This window comes from Perissodus microlepis, chromosome 13 (assembly GCF_051167445.1).
Source record: "Perissodus microlepis isolate ML-2025 ecotype Zambia chromosome 13, ASM5116744v1, whole genome shotgun sequence".
In the NCBI taxonomy this organism is placed as follows: domain Eukaryota; kingdom Metazoa; phylum Chordata; class Actinopteri; order Cichliformes; family Cichlidae; genus Perissodus; species Perissodus microlepis.
Genome location: NC_140473.1, coordinates 15,964,497 through 15,978,440, shown reverse-complemented (window position 1 = coordinate 15,978,440; position 13,944 = coordinate 15,964,497). Strand labels below are relative to the sequence as shown.

At 42.0% G+C, this 13,944-nt stretch overlaps 1 protein-coding gene across 2 annotated transcripts in view; it reads right to left on the bottom strand.

The window, feature by feature from the left end:
- marchf8 (membrane-associated ring finger (C3HC4) 8) overlaps positions 1 to 13,944 on the bottom strand; it is a 94,265-nt gene that overhangs the window by 10,920 nt on the left and 69,401 nt on the right. Inside the window, exons 4-5 of one of the 2 annotated variants that reach the window (XM_084948747.1) lie at positions 6,869 to 6,948; positions 5,548 to 6,477 (exon numbers count right to left, since the gene is read on the bottom strand). In XM_084948747.1, coding sequence (XP_084804873.1) covers positions 5,548 to 6,477; positions 6,869 to 6,948 — 1,010 coding nt within the window. The remainder of the gene's footprint in view (positions 1 to 5,547; positions 6,478 to 6,868; positions 6,949 to 13,944) is intronic. The other variant, XM_084948746.1, reaches the window with a different exon arrangement.

Below are 13,944 nucleotides of genomic sequence, written 5' to 3'. Positions count from 1 at the left end.
TGTTGGTCTGCGCTGCCAGACACTAAGGAGGAGTATATTTGTCCGAATCTTTCCACTCAGTGTAAGGCAGATTGATGGGCAGTCTGAGCAAATCTCCACACTATGTGGACACTTTCACCTGCACGATAGTCAGGATCGGTCAGTTTTAGTCGTGAGAGGAGGTTACATCACACGCCATGCCTTACTTGAGAAAGTAGAAAATTATTATGATCTTAGACTTCAATGTCAGGACATCGACTTTGCTGTGGTTTTTCAGATTACAGTCCTCAGTGAATAACCAATAAGCATCAAAATCAGGCTGCTTGTTAGACCACAACTTGACATTGATTAAAAGTCAGACTGATGTCTTTCTCTAGACTACCAGGGTGCCTGATAAAGGGGTTAAAGGTGTTGTGTTGTAGTTTAAAAAGCAAATAATACCTTAAATGGGTGCAGAATACACAAAGCAGGGCACATGTTCTATTAATCTATTTTTCAAATACATTTTGTTCCCTACAGATTTCACAGGCAGTAAGATCAATAATCCAGGAACGTCTTCTGTGATGCTTTCTTCTCCTGAGTGGGTAGTGAGGAGCAATGGCATGTCTTTATGGGCTGGAAGATGCAAGCAAACAAAGCGTGGCGAAGACGAGGTGGAGGAGGAGGAGGCGGAGAGAGCCGGGTGTTCAGATGGGATTGTCTTTATCCTGGTTCATGGAAGGATAACAACATGAAGGAACACATGCACGCCCACGTATGCGTTCACACATGTTAGAAAAGGGAGCACACGAGATGACGTCTATTTCAAGACTTTGCTGAACTGGCCAGAGTGTTACAAAATTAAAAGACAAAGTGAACAAAGGTGGATAAAAATAGGTCATATCCAAAGGTTCTTAAGCAGAGGAGGTGGAAGAAGTGGAATAAGGACTGGGGGATTAAAGGAAAGGCGAGACACAATTAACATCACTAGAATAAGTTTTTTTTTGTTGTTGTTTTTGATTATGGATAGACTGTTTTGTTTGTGTTCATTTGCATGCATAACGAGATGATGAACTGCAGATTCTCATCCCACACATACTGTATTTCTATTTCAATTTAAAAAAAGAAAAGCCAGAGGAAGTAGATCATTTGGTGCTTATATCAACGATTTCTGCCTGCTGAAATAAACAGATCTGACAAATTATTCTTTTTATGTGGGAGGAGATAACCTCAGAAAAATCCCAACACCTCCGCATGGAGTTGCGGTGGAAATGCAGCGATCGGTAAACAACACGAGCGGATGAGGGCGGAGGAATCTTTCACTGAGACATTCAGGGAACTTTCACCTGACTCCGCAACAGGCTGAACCGCCTCGGAGGGAGGCAAGAAATAAAGACAAGAAATCTCACAAATAAAGCACGCAACATTCACCTTCGTCATTTAACACGAGACGCATCCATATATTCCAACAGATTAACATAATAACCCAGGCGTGGAAATTCGCAGGTAAATTAACGTTTTGTCAGCAGCGGCACATTCCGTGCACTCTTAGGACGTTAAAATTTAATTTGCATCACTTGCATCCACAACACACCCTGTTTGACAGTAGTTTTAAGATGGCAGAGGCGCCGTACGAGTATGACAACATTAAAATGTGAGAAGCAAACAGAGTCAGGAAATCACAAGCCCCAGAAGCTGAGAAGGAAACAAGCTCAAATGCCTGCCGAAACGTTCGCTTTCTTCCTGTTCCTCTTTTTTTTTTTGCTTCCTTATAATTTTCTCTGGTGGCATGAAGCCAGTCTTTTGCACTCCACACTCCCTCGATGTGTTGCTTAAACACTGCCCTCCCTCCAGTTATTCCTCATTCTGCCCTCATCCAAAAATGTATGTGTATGTTTTTTTCAAATGAATTTTAACACCACTAATCTGTCTTCTCTTGCTTTTCTGCTGAATAGATTTTCCTGTGGAAGATATGTGCGGCATCTGAAGTATTTGCCTCTCAGACTGTTTTCAGTCTGCGCAGTTTAAGCGCTGCCAGAGACATGCTGATCAGTGATCAATTTTGTGGCTTTAGTGGCTAAGCAATCTCTCTCTGTCTCCTTTTATTTTTCTTTCTCCTTTCTCGTCTCTGAACATTTAAGTGGGTACTCGTTTGTCTTTGCATGAGCACGCTTGCCTTCAAAGAGAATATTAAATTTGCTGAGGAGACATTTAACTGTTGGAGGAAGGTTAAGGAATTACACAGACTCTAGCTGTTTTATGCTGTCAGATTTAAAAGCTTAAAAGCTACCCTGTAATGCTGTTTTTTGAACATTAGAGCCACTGCGGCTCAATGTTATTTGAATTTCCTGCAAATTAAAAACTGAGTCATTAAATCCTACATTTAGTTGTTTATGGAATAACTAAAACTTTTGATGAATTTTTTTTAAAATCGATGCCAACTATTTGAAAATCATTGCATGTTCTTGCCTAATCCACAAATATGCATTCAGTAATGCATATGTATCAAAGTAAAGAAACAAAAACTGGAGAAAATATAAACTTGAGTACAATCGCTGTGATTTAGTTAGGAGGTTGGTCATGGTTAAGGAAAGAAAAAAAAAAAGAAAAGAGGCCAATACAGGCTCTGGGGGTTCAGGCCCATCTGAAAAGGTCACTGTGCTCCCTCGGCTGAATTCTGCTGACACACTTTCAAAGCTGTAAGTGAAATTAAATCCTACAATTTGGTAATGAAAAGGTTGTACACCCACATCACAGATATCGCAGTAACAACCAAGCGCTGGGAGCTTAGTGCACCTGCAGCAAACGCCGCAGCATGACTGAGAAGGACTGAATTTGGAGTATACACCCCTCATTTAAAGCCTGATCAAAAACTGCACACAAACAGAAATGTGTTGACAAGATTTTGTGCTCACACTCTGTGACTCCCTACTGTTCTGATGTGTGTGTCTTTATGTCTCTTATTTTGTAAACTATGCTACCAAAAACAGATATTTTTGCACTTCTGTATCTGAATGAGAATCAGATTTATTGACCAAGTACTCGTACACATACAAGGAATTGGGCTCCAGCTGTTTCTTTGCTCTCAGTGCACGCAACAACAGACAACACTGAAAACAACATATCATAGAAAATAACAACACATGAAGCTTATTTATGGTGCAGAGTGTGAGGATACTGGAAAAAAGTTTGGATTAAATAAGGGACGGATAACTACTTACTAAATGTATGACCTCTGTACCTGCAATACATTTAAAACTCATCTCAAACGATGGCTAAAAGGGGATCAGATTAGTGATCGTTAATTTTACAAATAACATCAATCATCTTTAATGTTGTAAGTTTTTATATTTACTTGTTGTTCTGTTTTTTTGCTATGAGATGTTATGCTGTAATTTGATGTATTTGTTGTCTGGACTACATTGTTTGACGATGTCTGACGGTCTGCTTAATTCCTTATTTACTGTTTTTTGTCTGACCTGCCAGCGACTACAGATGAAAAGCAGCCTTTTGGATAACTCTGGCATATTTACACTGATATGCTCATTAATATGCACGGCCCCTTTCAAATAAACAAATTCAAATGATAAAATAAACATGATTGCACACGGGTTCACAATGTGGTTCAAAGTAGTTTGTTAATGCTTTTATGAATTTGTGTACCTGTAAAGGTGAACCATGCGGTTACGACTATACAGGATAGCCTCCTGTGGTGCTTGCATGCTTAAGCAAGTTATTATTAATTTGAAAAACCACACATCTTTCTTTGATTAGAATTTTGTGAACACGTGTGACAACATCTGGCCAGAACCTTTCGAAGTGGAGTTTGCGTGTTGTCCGCGTGTCTGTGTGGATTTTCTCTGGTACTTCCGACTTCCTCCCACAGTCCAAAGACACGTGCTTACCTGGTTAAAGTGTAATTCTAAATTGCCCATAGATATGTCTTTCTCTTGTACTAGCGCTGAGACAGATGCAACCTGTCCATCCAACTCTTGCCCTACAACAGCCAGGACAGGCTCCAGACCACAAGATGTATTTATTTATTTATTTATGTCTGGAATAAAAATAGTTTTCAAGTGAGAAAGGTGAATTTTCAAGTCAAATGCTTCCTTGTCAAGCTTGGTTCCCTGGGCCAGCAAACATACAAATGCAATCAATAGGAATGTTTGAATTCTTTGAAGAAATAAGCTTTTTATGACAAAGCAAATCCGGCCATTTTGTAATGCGTCTAGATGAGAAACACTTATCTGCTTGGTGACATTTCTAATGAGGAAGTGAAGCAACTCCCTTCACACAGCTGACTTTCAGCCACTACTCTCTGAACTGCTGACAATAAAGGAGTTTGATAATAATTAACCAACTAGTCACCTGTGAAACAAACAACCTCCCACACATACTTTTCATAGGTGAGGTCAGCATTAGAGCTGCGTTCACGTTTTAAGCCACCTGACAGAGAACTGGAATAACGTGTTTGTGTGCGTGTGTGTGTGCGTGTGTGTGCGTGTGCGTGTGTGTGTGTGTGCGTGTGTGCGTGTGTGCAGGCAGGCTATTTGAAGCCAATAATCTGCCTTTTGATCTCTGGCCTTCACTTTGCCACTTCTAAGCTGGTGTTTCTCCATCGGCCCACAGCTGACATGTAAATCTGGAAAGCAGTAGATGCACACACCAGAGCCAAAGTGACAACAAACAGAGTCATATATAATTCAAAATCCTTTAGATCTCATTAATCCAGTGAAGTGCTGCCACGCTTCGTATCGACAGCAGGAGTTAATGCTAAAAAATTCCCGTTCTTGGCAACCAGCAAGATCTACTCATCTGCAGAGACCTCGCAGCCATGACCTGGTCTGTAATAAAGTTACTCACAATGTGTCTTTATAATAAGAACTGGCTCTGGCAGTAAGACAGCATCCAATTGGTCATGTGACAAAGACTGATGGTGGACCCAGACATGGGCTATTTATTGTTCTCTGTTCCACTAGTTCTCAGACATATACTCTGTTCCTCTGTGCTATTAAATTTTCCATGCTAACTTCTGCCCTTCTATCGATTCCATAATAGTCCTATTGCCCTCTATTCCTACTGCAAAGCCTCAGGCTTATGAGCCAAAATCAATCAGATTTTTTTATTTTTTTTTGCAGCCTATATACGACACTTTACTGCCTCATCGATCTAACAAATGAAAAAATATTTTAAAAACACAGCTTGGCAGCACAATGAAAAACACAGCAGAACATTGAGATAACAGTGAAGTGAAATTAGATGGTATGAAATTACTTTACGGCACATTTGTGTCACACACAAAAGGGTTGAATTGGAACAGCTGAGGAGGAGGTGGACAGTGTTGCGGTGTGTGGAAATTAAAGCATCTACGTGTCAGGTTCTTCTGAGTAACTGCTCGACTCTGAGCAGGGATTTAGACTACAAATACCACAACGAGATATTTTCTGGGTATACAGGCTATGGGATGAGAAGCTCTCCACTACTCCACAGGGCTCTGGGATTCACTGCCACGTCACGGTACAGGGGTGGTCTGGGCTTTACGTCACAGGAAGGGTGGGTGTGGATTACGCCGTCCAGACAGTCACCCACCTGCAGCAGTCCCCGGATAGAGAATAAGGTGACAGTGGCCCCGTTTTCTCTGACAAAGGGGATGGACAGCAGTCCAGATCGCTGTCTCCTTCCATATAGCACACTGGAGCTAGAAGTCCAACTGACGCAGCCACTGTCACCATTTTTAGAGATGCTGGTTGGCCCGTTTCTTTTGAAGTAGGACTGGGCTGGTCTTCCTCAAACACATCGTCATCTCCCACTAAATCCTCAGAGGGCAAGCCTGACTCGCTACCTTCCAGCAGGGCACTGGAGGACTTGATGTGGAGGTGGGAGGCGTAGCTGCCCAGGTCTGAGCATTGCAGGCTGGCTGATGTAGAGGATCGAGAGAAGGGAAGGAGGAGACGAAGAAAATTGGAGCTTGGGGAGTTATTGGGGTGGTGGTGGGTGTTGGAATGAGGAGCGGTGAGGACACCGTGATCAGTTGGGAGGCAACTGGCGGGCGCTATGCCCAACATGTACTTGTAGTTGTTGGTGAAGGAGGGAACGAGGTGGGGCTGGGTGCGCGTTGAGAAGCCAGGATTTGGGATCTGTTGTGTGGGCGTTGCAGCCAGCTTGCAGTTGAGTTTGTGAGCCCTTTGATCCAAGTCAGGAGGCTGAGCGGGCTCGAGCTTCAGCTCCAACTCTCCCTCAGAGCACGTGCGATCTATAAACTGCAGACCTCGGCAAAGACTGTCCACACGCTGGCCGACGTCATTCAGAGACACCGAAAACCTGAGCGAGTTGTTGGAACGGATGCTGACGGAGGACGGACGCAGCAGAGAGAGCCAGTCTCGCTGTTTGGCGTGTTTGGAAGCAGGTAGGACGTCTGTGCAGAGGGTGGTCACTGAAACATCTCCTGAACCCTGACAAGTTTTACCCTTAGAACTCAAAAGAACCACTGCTGTCTGCTTCTGAGTGTCCTGATCCTGACTGATGATGTGATTGTGCGTGTTTGTGTGTGAAAAAGGAGCACGCAACAGACAACAGCGGTAGAGGACAACAGGAAAAGGTAGGGGGAAAGACAAAAAAGAGAAATGGAAGAGACATCATGCATTTAAAAAGAAAGGAGTTTGAAAAATAGGATATAAAAACACCGGATGATTAATGTTACCGTTAACTCCATTTAACAGCAGCTTGCAACTAAGGCTGCTCCCAGCAGTGACATTGTGCCACTCAGGGGTAAAAGTTAAGCCAACATCACCCACTGATAAGCAACTTCGTCACTGATAGACTGATAAATAAAGTTCATTTACTGCACGCAGGTGTTCATATCAACCTGGACAAATATAATTTCTTGGCATGAATTCAGACTGAAAGGTACCTGCAGATGTCCTGGCTAGACGGGGAAACTGACGTCCTCGAGAAACTGCACGGAGCGTTGACTGAAGTCGGGCTTCCAGCCTGAGAAACAAAGCACACGCAGAACAAAAGGCAGTTTAGGACAGAGAGTACAGGCACGTGAACATGAAACCCTACAGTTAAATAAATACTGCATCAATCAACAGGCGATTGTATTTTCCGTGGTGGCGGCCGTGGCTCTGCGTGGTGAGGAATTATCAGCGCCAGCACCCATCAGCACATTTGTGTGATCTTTACACAAAGAGAGAAAGCATGTTGTGTACTGATGCACAAGATGATAGAGAGGGGGAAAAACAATGCTGCCAGTTAATCTGTCTAGTTTAAGGTGAAATCTGCAAAAAAAGAAAAATAATATCAACAGGCGGCTGCGAAGAGAGAAGTGCTGATGAGACCGATCGAGAGTTAAGAAGAACGAGGCGGCGAGCGAGGCACGGCTGGGGGACGTGAGGCTGCAGATTAATGCTCAGCTTCTACAGAGAATAATTTTTAAACACGTGCACTGCAGGTGCAAGGCTGTTAGAATGAAAACACCTTCAGCATCATCAAGGCTTTCACCAATATTTATTTTACAAACATATGAAGATTACTTTTTCCTGAGATTTTTTTTTTTTATGACAACTTGGGTTTTACTTGCAAAATATTCTCTTATGTCTCACAGGATAATAAATCTAATTGATCAGATGATCATCCTGGTAGATCATTCAACTATTTTAGTGCACTTATCCAATTCAGGTTTATGAGACGGGTTGAAGCCTTTCCCAGGAGTCATAGGGGGACACCAAGGACAGGTCGCCGGCTTGGCTAATTCACAAATCATTCATAATTCACACCCAGGGTCAATTTAGAATCACAAATTATTTATTACATCATATTTTATTATTATGTAGCGTCACTTGGGTGTTCCAAAAACATTCGCTTAGATGAGTTCATCTGTGAGACGAGACACAAACTGTGTGGCTCCTTTTAAATAAGTAGAACTGCTCTCAATCATTTAGTTGTATCAGACCACACTGAAGCCTTTGAAACCCTCTTTTTCACCTCTGTTGTTTTTAAGCTTCACATTCAACATAAATGTGATCTTTTCATCCTACTTTCAACAAGAAGATGATTGAGTATATTCCCTCAAGTACAGATAATATTCCCTAAAGTCGCCCATATTGACAGGTTCAGACCGGATACATAAAGAATGAGATCAGACAGTGTTTGGGTTGCTAACATAAAGACATGGGGGGGGGGGAGAGAGCCTGGTAATTTCAGCAAGAAACTAATTACCTATTGATTTAATTTCTAACTAAAGGAAAGTTTATAGCTCACGGCCGGACACCAATCAATAGAAAATTCAATTTCCAGCCATGCCCTTTCATCCTGTTTATCTGCTGCATGAGCAGCACCGCTTCTTTTTCCCCACTTGCACACAAAAGCACTTAAACACGCTGTCCTCCTGTTTCGCGTCACTGCTTACTCAGGGATGTAATTTGCTTAAATCTTTTATTTCCTCTGTTTCTTGTTTAATTTGACTCTTATTTTAAACAGCTCATGTTCAAGGTCACCGTTTGGTGCTCTGACAGCAGTCTGGCCAATAAATGTAAAATGAAAAGACAGAAGTGGATGAGAGACAACAATTAAAGCGTCATTATTTAGCAGACAGTACCACAATAAACTACAAAAACCGAAAGTTACTCAAATGAAACTCAAGAAACGCTGAGTTTACCTGAAGCATCGTGGGAAATATGAATGTGGGCTGACCAATGAAGCAGATAGGGATCTTTATTAGTTACGTTCTGTGCAACTCGGCAAATAGATAACTCACTGCGTCTTCGAGCGATCAGACAATAACGTAGTTGAGGTAATAATGATTAACTTCCCGTTAAAACCCTGCATGACTCCACACTCCTATTAAACAGCTGCTCTTTCTTAACAGCTCTCTCTTGTGAGGACCTGCTTTGATGAGTAAATAACTGCCTCCGTTTAACATATAACAAAAAACGCTGGAGGCAATGATACTTCAACAACTGCTGAAAACTGGTTTTTGGCACCACCGACACTTGTTGCACTTTGAAACCTCTATACTGTGAAAGGAAGCAGATTCGCGCTTAAACGTATCCATTCAGTTATGGTTCTCTGACTCTGATGTGCTAATTAGATATAATCCAGCCTCACTTCACATTCACCCTAATGAACACCTGTTTATTTTATTGTGAGTGCTGAAAAAAACTCATATTATTATAATAACTACTAATTTAACCTCTCTCCTCAAGCACTACCGCCCTCCACGCACTCTCACGCCACGCATAAATTATTCTCTTTTGTATTTGTTGCACTCTCTCTTATCCCTGAAACACCTTATTACTCGCATGTCATTACCTCTGCCTCCTTCCTTCTTCGACAGCCTAAACCTGCACAGACGTAGCCATTGGGGCCTTTTCAAGTAGAACCTTTAAAATCTAACAGGAGCAATGAATCACTGGCTCCCATTGAGAAACTCCTAACGAAGCTGGCAAAAATCAAAAGTTCACTGTTGACCTTTAAAACTGTACAAACCTAAACCGAGGTGTCAAAGTTTGTAACCAAAAAAATACGGGTAGTCTAATCTGAAGTTTAACGTGTCAATTATTAACATATCAATTTGATTATGAGTGAGGTTTTTTTATTGTGACGCACAATATGCAGTTCAGACCAGTTAAACTTGAAATGTTTTGTCAAACTTTGATTTCCCAGGACAAAAATGAACTTTACCGAAAGTGTTTGACATTTTGGAAAATAGGTTTATTATCTTTTTTGCCCGTGGTTCAGATGAGAAGATCGATACAATTATAAAGGGTCTGCGCGTTATACGTGAAGCTGCAGCCAGCAGGTGATTAACTCGGCCTCGGCTTTTGTTTATAACCTTCGTGGAGGTTAATCATAAAACTGATGAATATTACAGCTGAGATACGTTCTCATGCAGCCCTGCGCAAACATTTGATAAAATCCATTTTTAATCAAGAGCTTCTTTAATCCATCAACGACCGCAGTTTATACTTCTATAGTTTTCTCTGGCTCACTCACTCGCTTCTTCGTGGCTGTTGCAAGGTCATGCTGCTAATATAAAGTGGGGCCTCCAGCTGTGCAATTTATACCCCAGCAATATACAATACACTTATGTGTCATTACATGCAGTGCGCTGATACCCACAAAGCTGAATACGCTGATGGGTTTGTGCTGTGCCGCAAATGCTTGCGTATCCAACCACCACCATCAGATATAAGAAACCTCAAACACGAGATGAGTAGCCTAGTTACATTAATCATACACACGCATACTAAATAATCACCAAAGTATGACGCCAAAGCAATCCTCCCTAAAATCTAATGCTGTCAGATTTGGTGTTATTTTTATTTTTTTGAGAAGCTACAAACTCATTAGAGCTTTAATAAGGGTGATTTGGTAGCAGCAGGTTATGCAGGAGGCAGCAGGAAAGCTGATGGACTTGATTGGCCAATCATTTTTCTGGCCCTCGAGACTATCTTAAATCTTGCCTATCCATCTGTTTCAATGGGCCCTCATGTGAGCTTGCAAAAAAATGGCAATCAGTGTGGTTTATTCAAGTCTTGGACAGGCTTCAAAGTGGCAGCACAAAGCTCTGAAAACGAGAGAATACACTCCGTTTTAAATTGAATATCACCATCCCTGCCTTTGTTTACTATAAATGACTTGTGATGAAGGAGAAACTACCCACTCACTCACACCACAGTTATCATCTCGTGCCGTATTAATGCTGTACCAGTTGAAAGTAGATTTTACTGCAGTGAGCAACAGAAGCATCCTCAGTGATCTAACCTGGGATCATGAGGCGTTTACTGTCAACATCAGACACCATCTCCCCGGCAACCCAGTCCCGGTTGATCAGACCCCAGTAGCAATTATCCAGGGATCTGCCTTCTTAATCCAAAGCCACCTTGTTTCTTTCTCTGAGGCTTCAGTAGCTCATCTAATTGACTTCCTCTAATCCTGTCCGACGATGCTCAGCAATGCAAAAGCTTTGCAGAGCAAATCCTACTTCCTTCGGCAGCTTTGCCTTTAGCATGGCTCACTTCTGGTACTCGGCACACGGCCTCTCTGCCAGTTCCAGCCTGTTCAATACCACATGCCAGTCACTGGCAGTGCTGAAGAGGCCAAATAAAACTTCAAACTGTAGATGAGGTTTCTCTCCAGCCCTTTGGTCTTTGGCTAATGGTGGCCCATGAGGGCTATGGCTACACTATTAGTGGTCATGATGAACAATAGTGTCCATCTCCAAAGGCAAGGTGTCCAGGAAGGAGTCCTTTCCAAAGCAAAGGGGACTGGAAGGTGTCTCACTCCTGCTGCAGACATGGAGGTTTGCTGGACTGACTAGGACATCATACACAGCTTGAACCAAGAACCTCAACCAGTCGCACTCTTGTTTCCACGTTAGACCATCAGGCAGACTTCACATCGATGCTAGTTTAATTTATGACACTAAGAAGTCAAATACTTCTGTTTCAAGCCATAATTGTGACCTAAATGTCAAAATAATTATGCTAACTAATACTGATAAATACTGCTACGCAGCTGTCTAATGACTTTTGAGACCAATTTTCCCTAAATAACGTTTTTGATTAATAAACCTGCACTTTGGGCTCCTTAGTGTGTACTTCTTTAGTGCGGCTGTGTGAAAGTACCTGCCAAAACGTTTTCACAACCATGTCATGTCTAGATGACAACGTAAACATATTTTTTTAAACAAAACTGCTCAACATTTTCTTGTTCCAGCTTCTGAAGCGCAAGGAACTCTAAGAGCGCCGGGTTTTCCATGCAGACTAAAGCTTCCTGACGTGGTTTGTGGCAGTGGAGCACATGTAACGTGACATCTACACACTGTGTGGAAATATGTAGATCAACTAGTAATGCAGCTTCATGTTTGTGCATCAGCTTTCTGTCAGACAAAAACTTCTGTTGTTTTTTTCCTTCTCATCTGTGCGTTTTTTAAAATCTCGATGGATGTTTTTTTAAGCATATCCCATCTCGCTGATAAATTCTCTTTGAGCATTCGACCTACGCATGCCTCCATCACTGCCGTTCGACACGCTGTTGGTTTTTTGGACTGTATGCAAGTGCATTTCCATAGCTTCTGTTTTGGTTGAGTTCCTATAATCCTTCTCTGTATGTAGCCTGAGAGCTAACAGATATAAATTATCATCATCAAACAGTCTTTGCATTAATTTATATTTATTTTTCAGGCCAAAAACACCCAAACCAAAAACAACCAAGATTCAGTTAACTAGAAAAAAAAAGCTGAAGACTAAACCATTAAAGAAATTATGATAGCAGGAGCTCTAAACAGCAGACAACATGAGCCACTTCTGTGACAACCTCTCAGATAAAGTTCATTTCCATTGCTGTTTACATTATTTGTGCCCACCCTCCACAGGTGTCATTTTACAGCATTCAGTCATACAGTCATTTTTCAGGGACCAGGCCCTGCTTCAGCAGAAACGCTCAGAAATAAGCAATGTGCCAGATTGAACACAAAAATGTGCTCAAACGATTTCATTTTTATCAAAATAGTAGCTTGGCTCAGTGCCTTGTTTTGACTTTGTGGTCTGCCAAGCTGAACAGACCAACAAAGAGGCTCTTCTAGTGATCAGAGGTGCAGATTCAGGTTGGATGTTGCAGCTACAGAGCCTAAAACTCTGCAAAACTGCAGCAGCTTGAATTCTAGAGCACCACCAGATGTTTGGCCGACTATAAGCAGCAGCCCACTGAGCTGTGAGTCGCTGCTTTGTGTCTTTATGAGGACTGTAATACTATAATTCCTTCCCAAACAGTGTAGGAGGCATCACACAGCACCCTGGCACTGTGCTAAAGAGAGAAAGGGCTACAGCTAAGCCTCCTGACCTCACTGAGTGGAAAAATCAACTCACGCCAAATCAGGAGGCAATCCTCAGCCTACATCAGAAAAGCCCGTGTTTTTTCAGACAAGTTTATCACCGATAACGGTTAAATTTAACAAAAAAAGTGTTGATTATCTCCCCTCAACACTGCCTTTCTTTCACAATTCTCAGTCTCGGCTTGATGGAAGAAAGGACTCAATGAACAAACAAGCACCGGGGACAAGGGAGATGATGAGTTTATGGTTGTGGATACGCGTATACCTTCATATCCACGACCACACAGCTCAGCGCCCCTCAATGACAAGTTCACTGATGGAGGCAATATCACCTTTATGAAACAAATGAGCCCCCGGCCATATTCGGCTGCTTGTTTTCCTGTTATCGTATAAATCTCTCTCTCCCGGTGTGTGTATTCCTTGTGACAGGTATTCCAGGGGGAGCAACTAGATAACTAGAAATAAGATTTATTTCTGAGTCATCTTCAGAAAGGATAAAGCTGTTCGATTCAAGAAAACAGCAAAAAATAAATAAATAAATAAATACTGGGAAAGCCAAAAAGGCCAAACGCATCCCTGCCAGGTTATCCGTGTAAAACGAGAGCAGGTGCTTTAAAAAAATGAACGAATGCTTTAGATGTTGTAGCATTTGGATTATTCTGGCTGTATGACTGTGTCGAGCTGGGGATGTTATGAAATATTCCTCTCAGGCCGATGCTGCGGTTATTTATACAGAGAGAAATCTTTTAAGTAGGTCAACAATCGAATACCAGCACATTCATTTTTGATTTGGTCTGACTGGAGCTGATGCGATTCAGCTTGAATCCGTGCCACGCGAAGCCGTTCAACATTTGTTTTGGCGTCCTTATTCTGAATGTGGCCGGAGCTCACGTGCAAATGAATGAAAACAATCAAGTGTCAGTGTAGCCCCCCCCCAAAAAAACCCCAAAACAAAACAAAAACCCTTCAGCAGTAAATAAGGTGACTCTTATCAGATGTAGATTTCACCAAGATTCAACTTTACAAACATAAATTAACTTGACCTACATTTGATATTTTTTCTGCAAAGAGGAACATTCGAGTCACTGCTGCAAATACGAACATCTTTCATCTCATGCTGTCATAACTGCAAAGCGTGGAAACTTGTA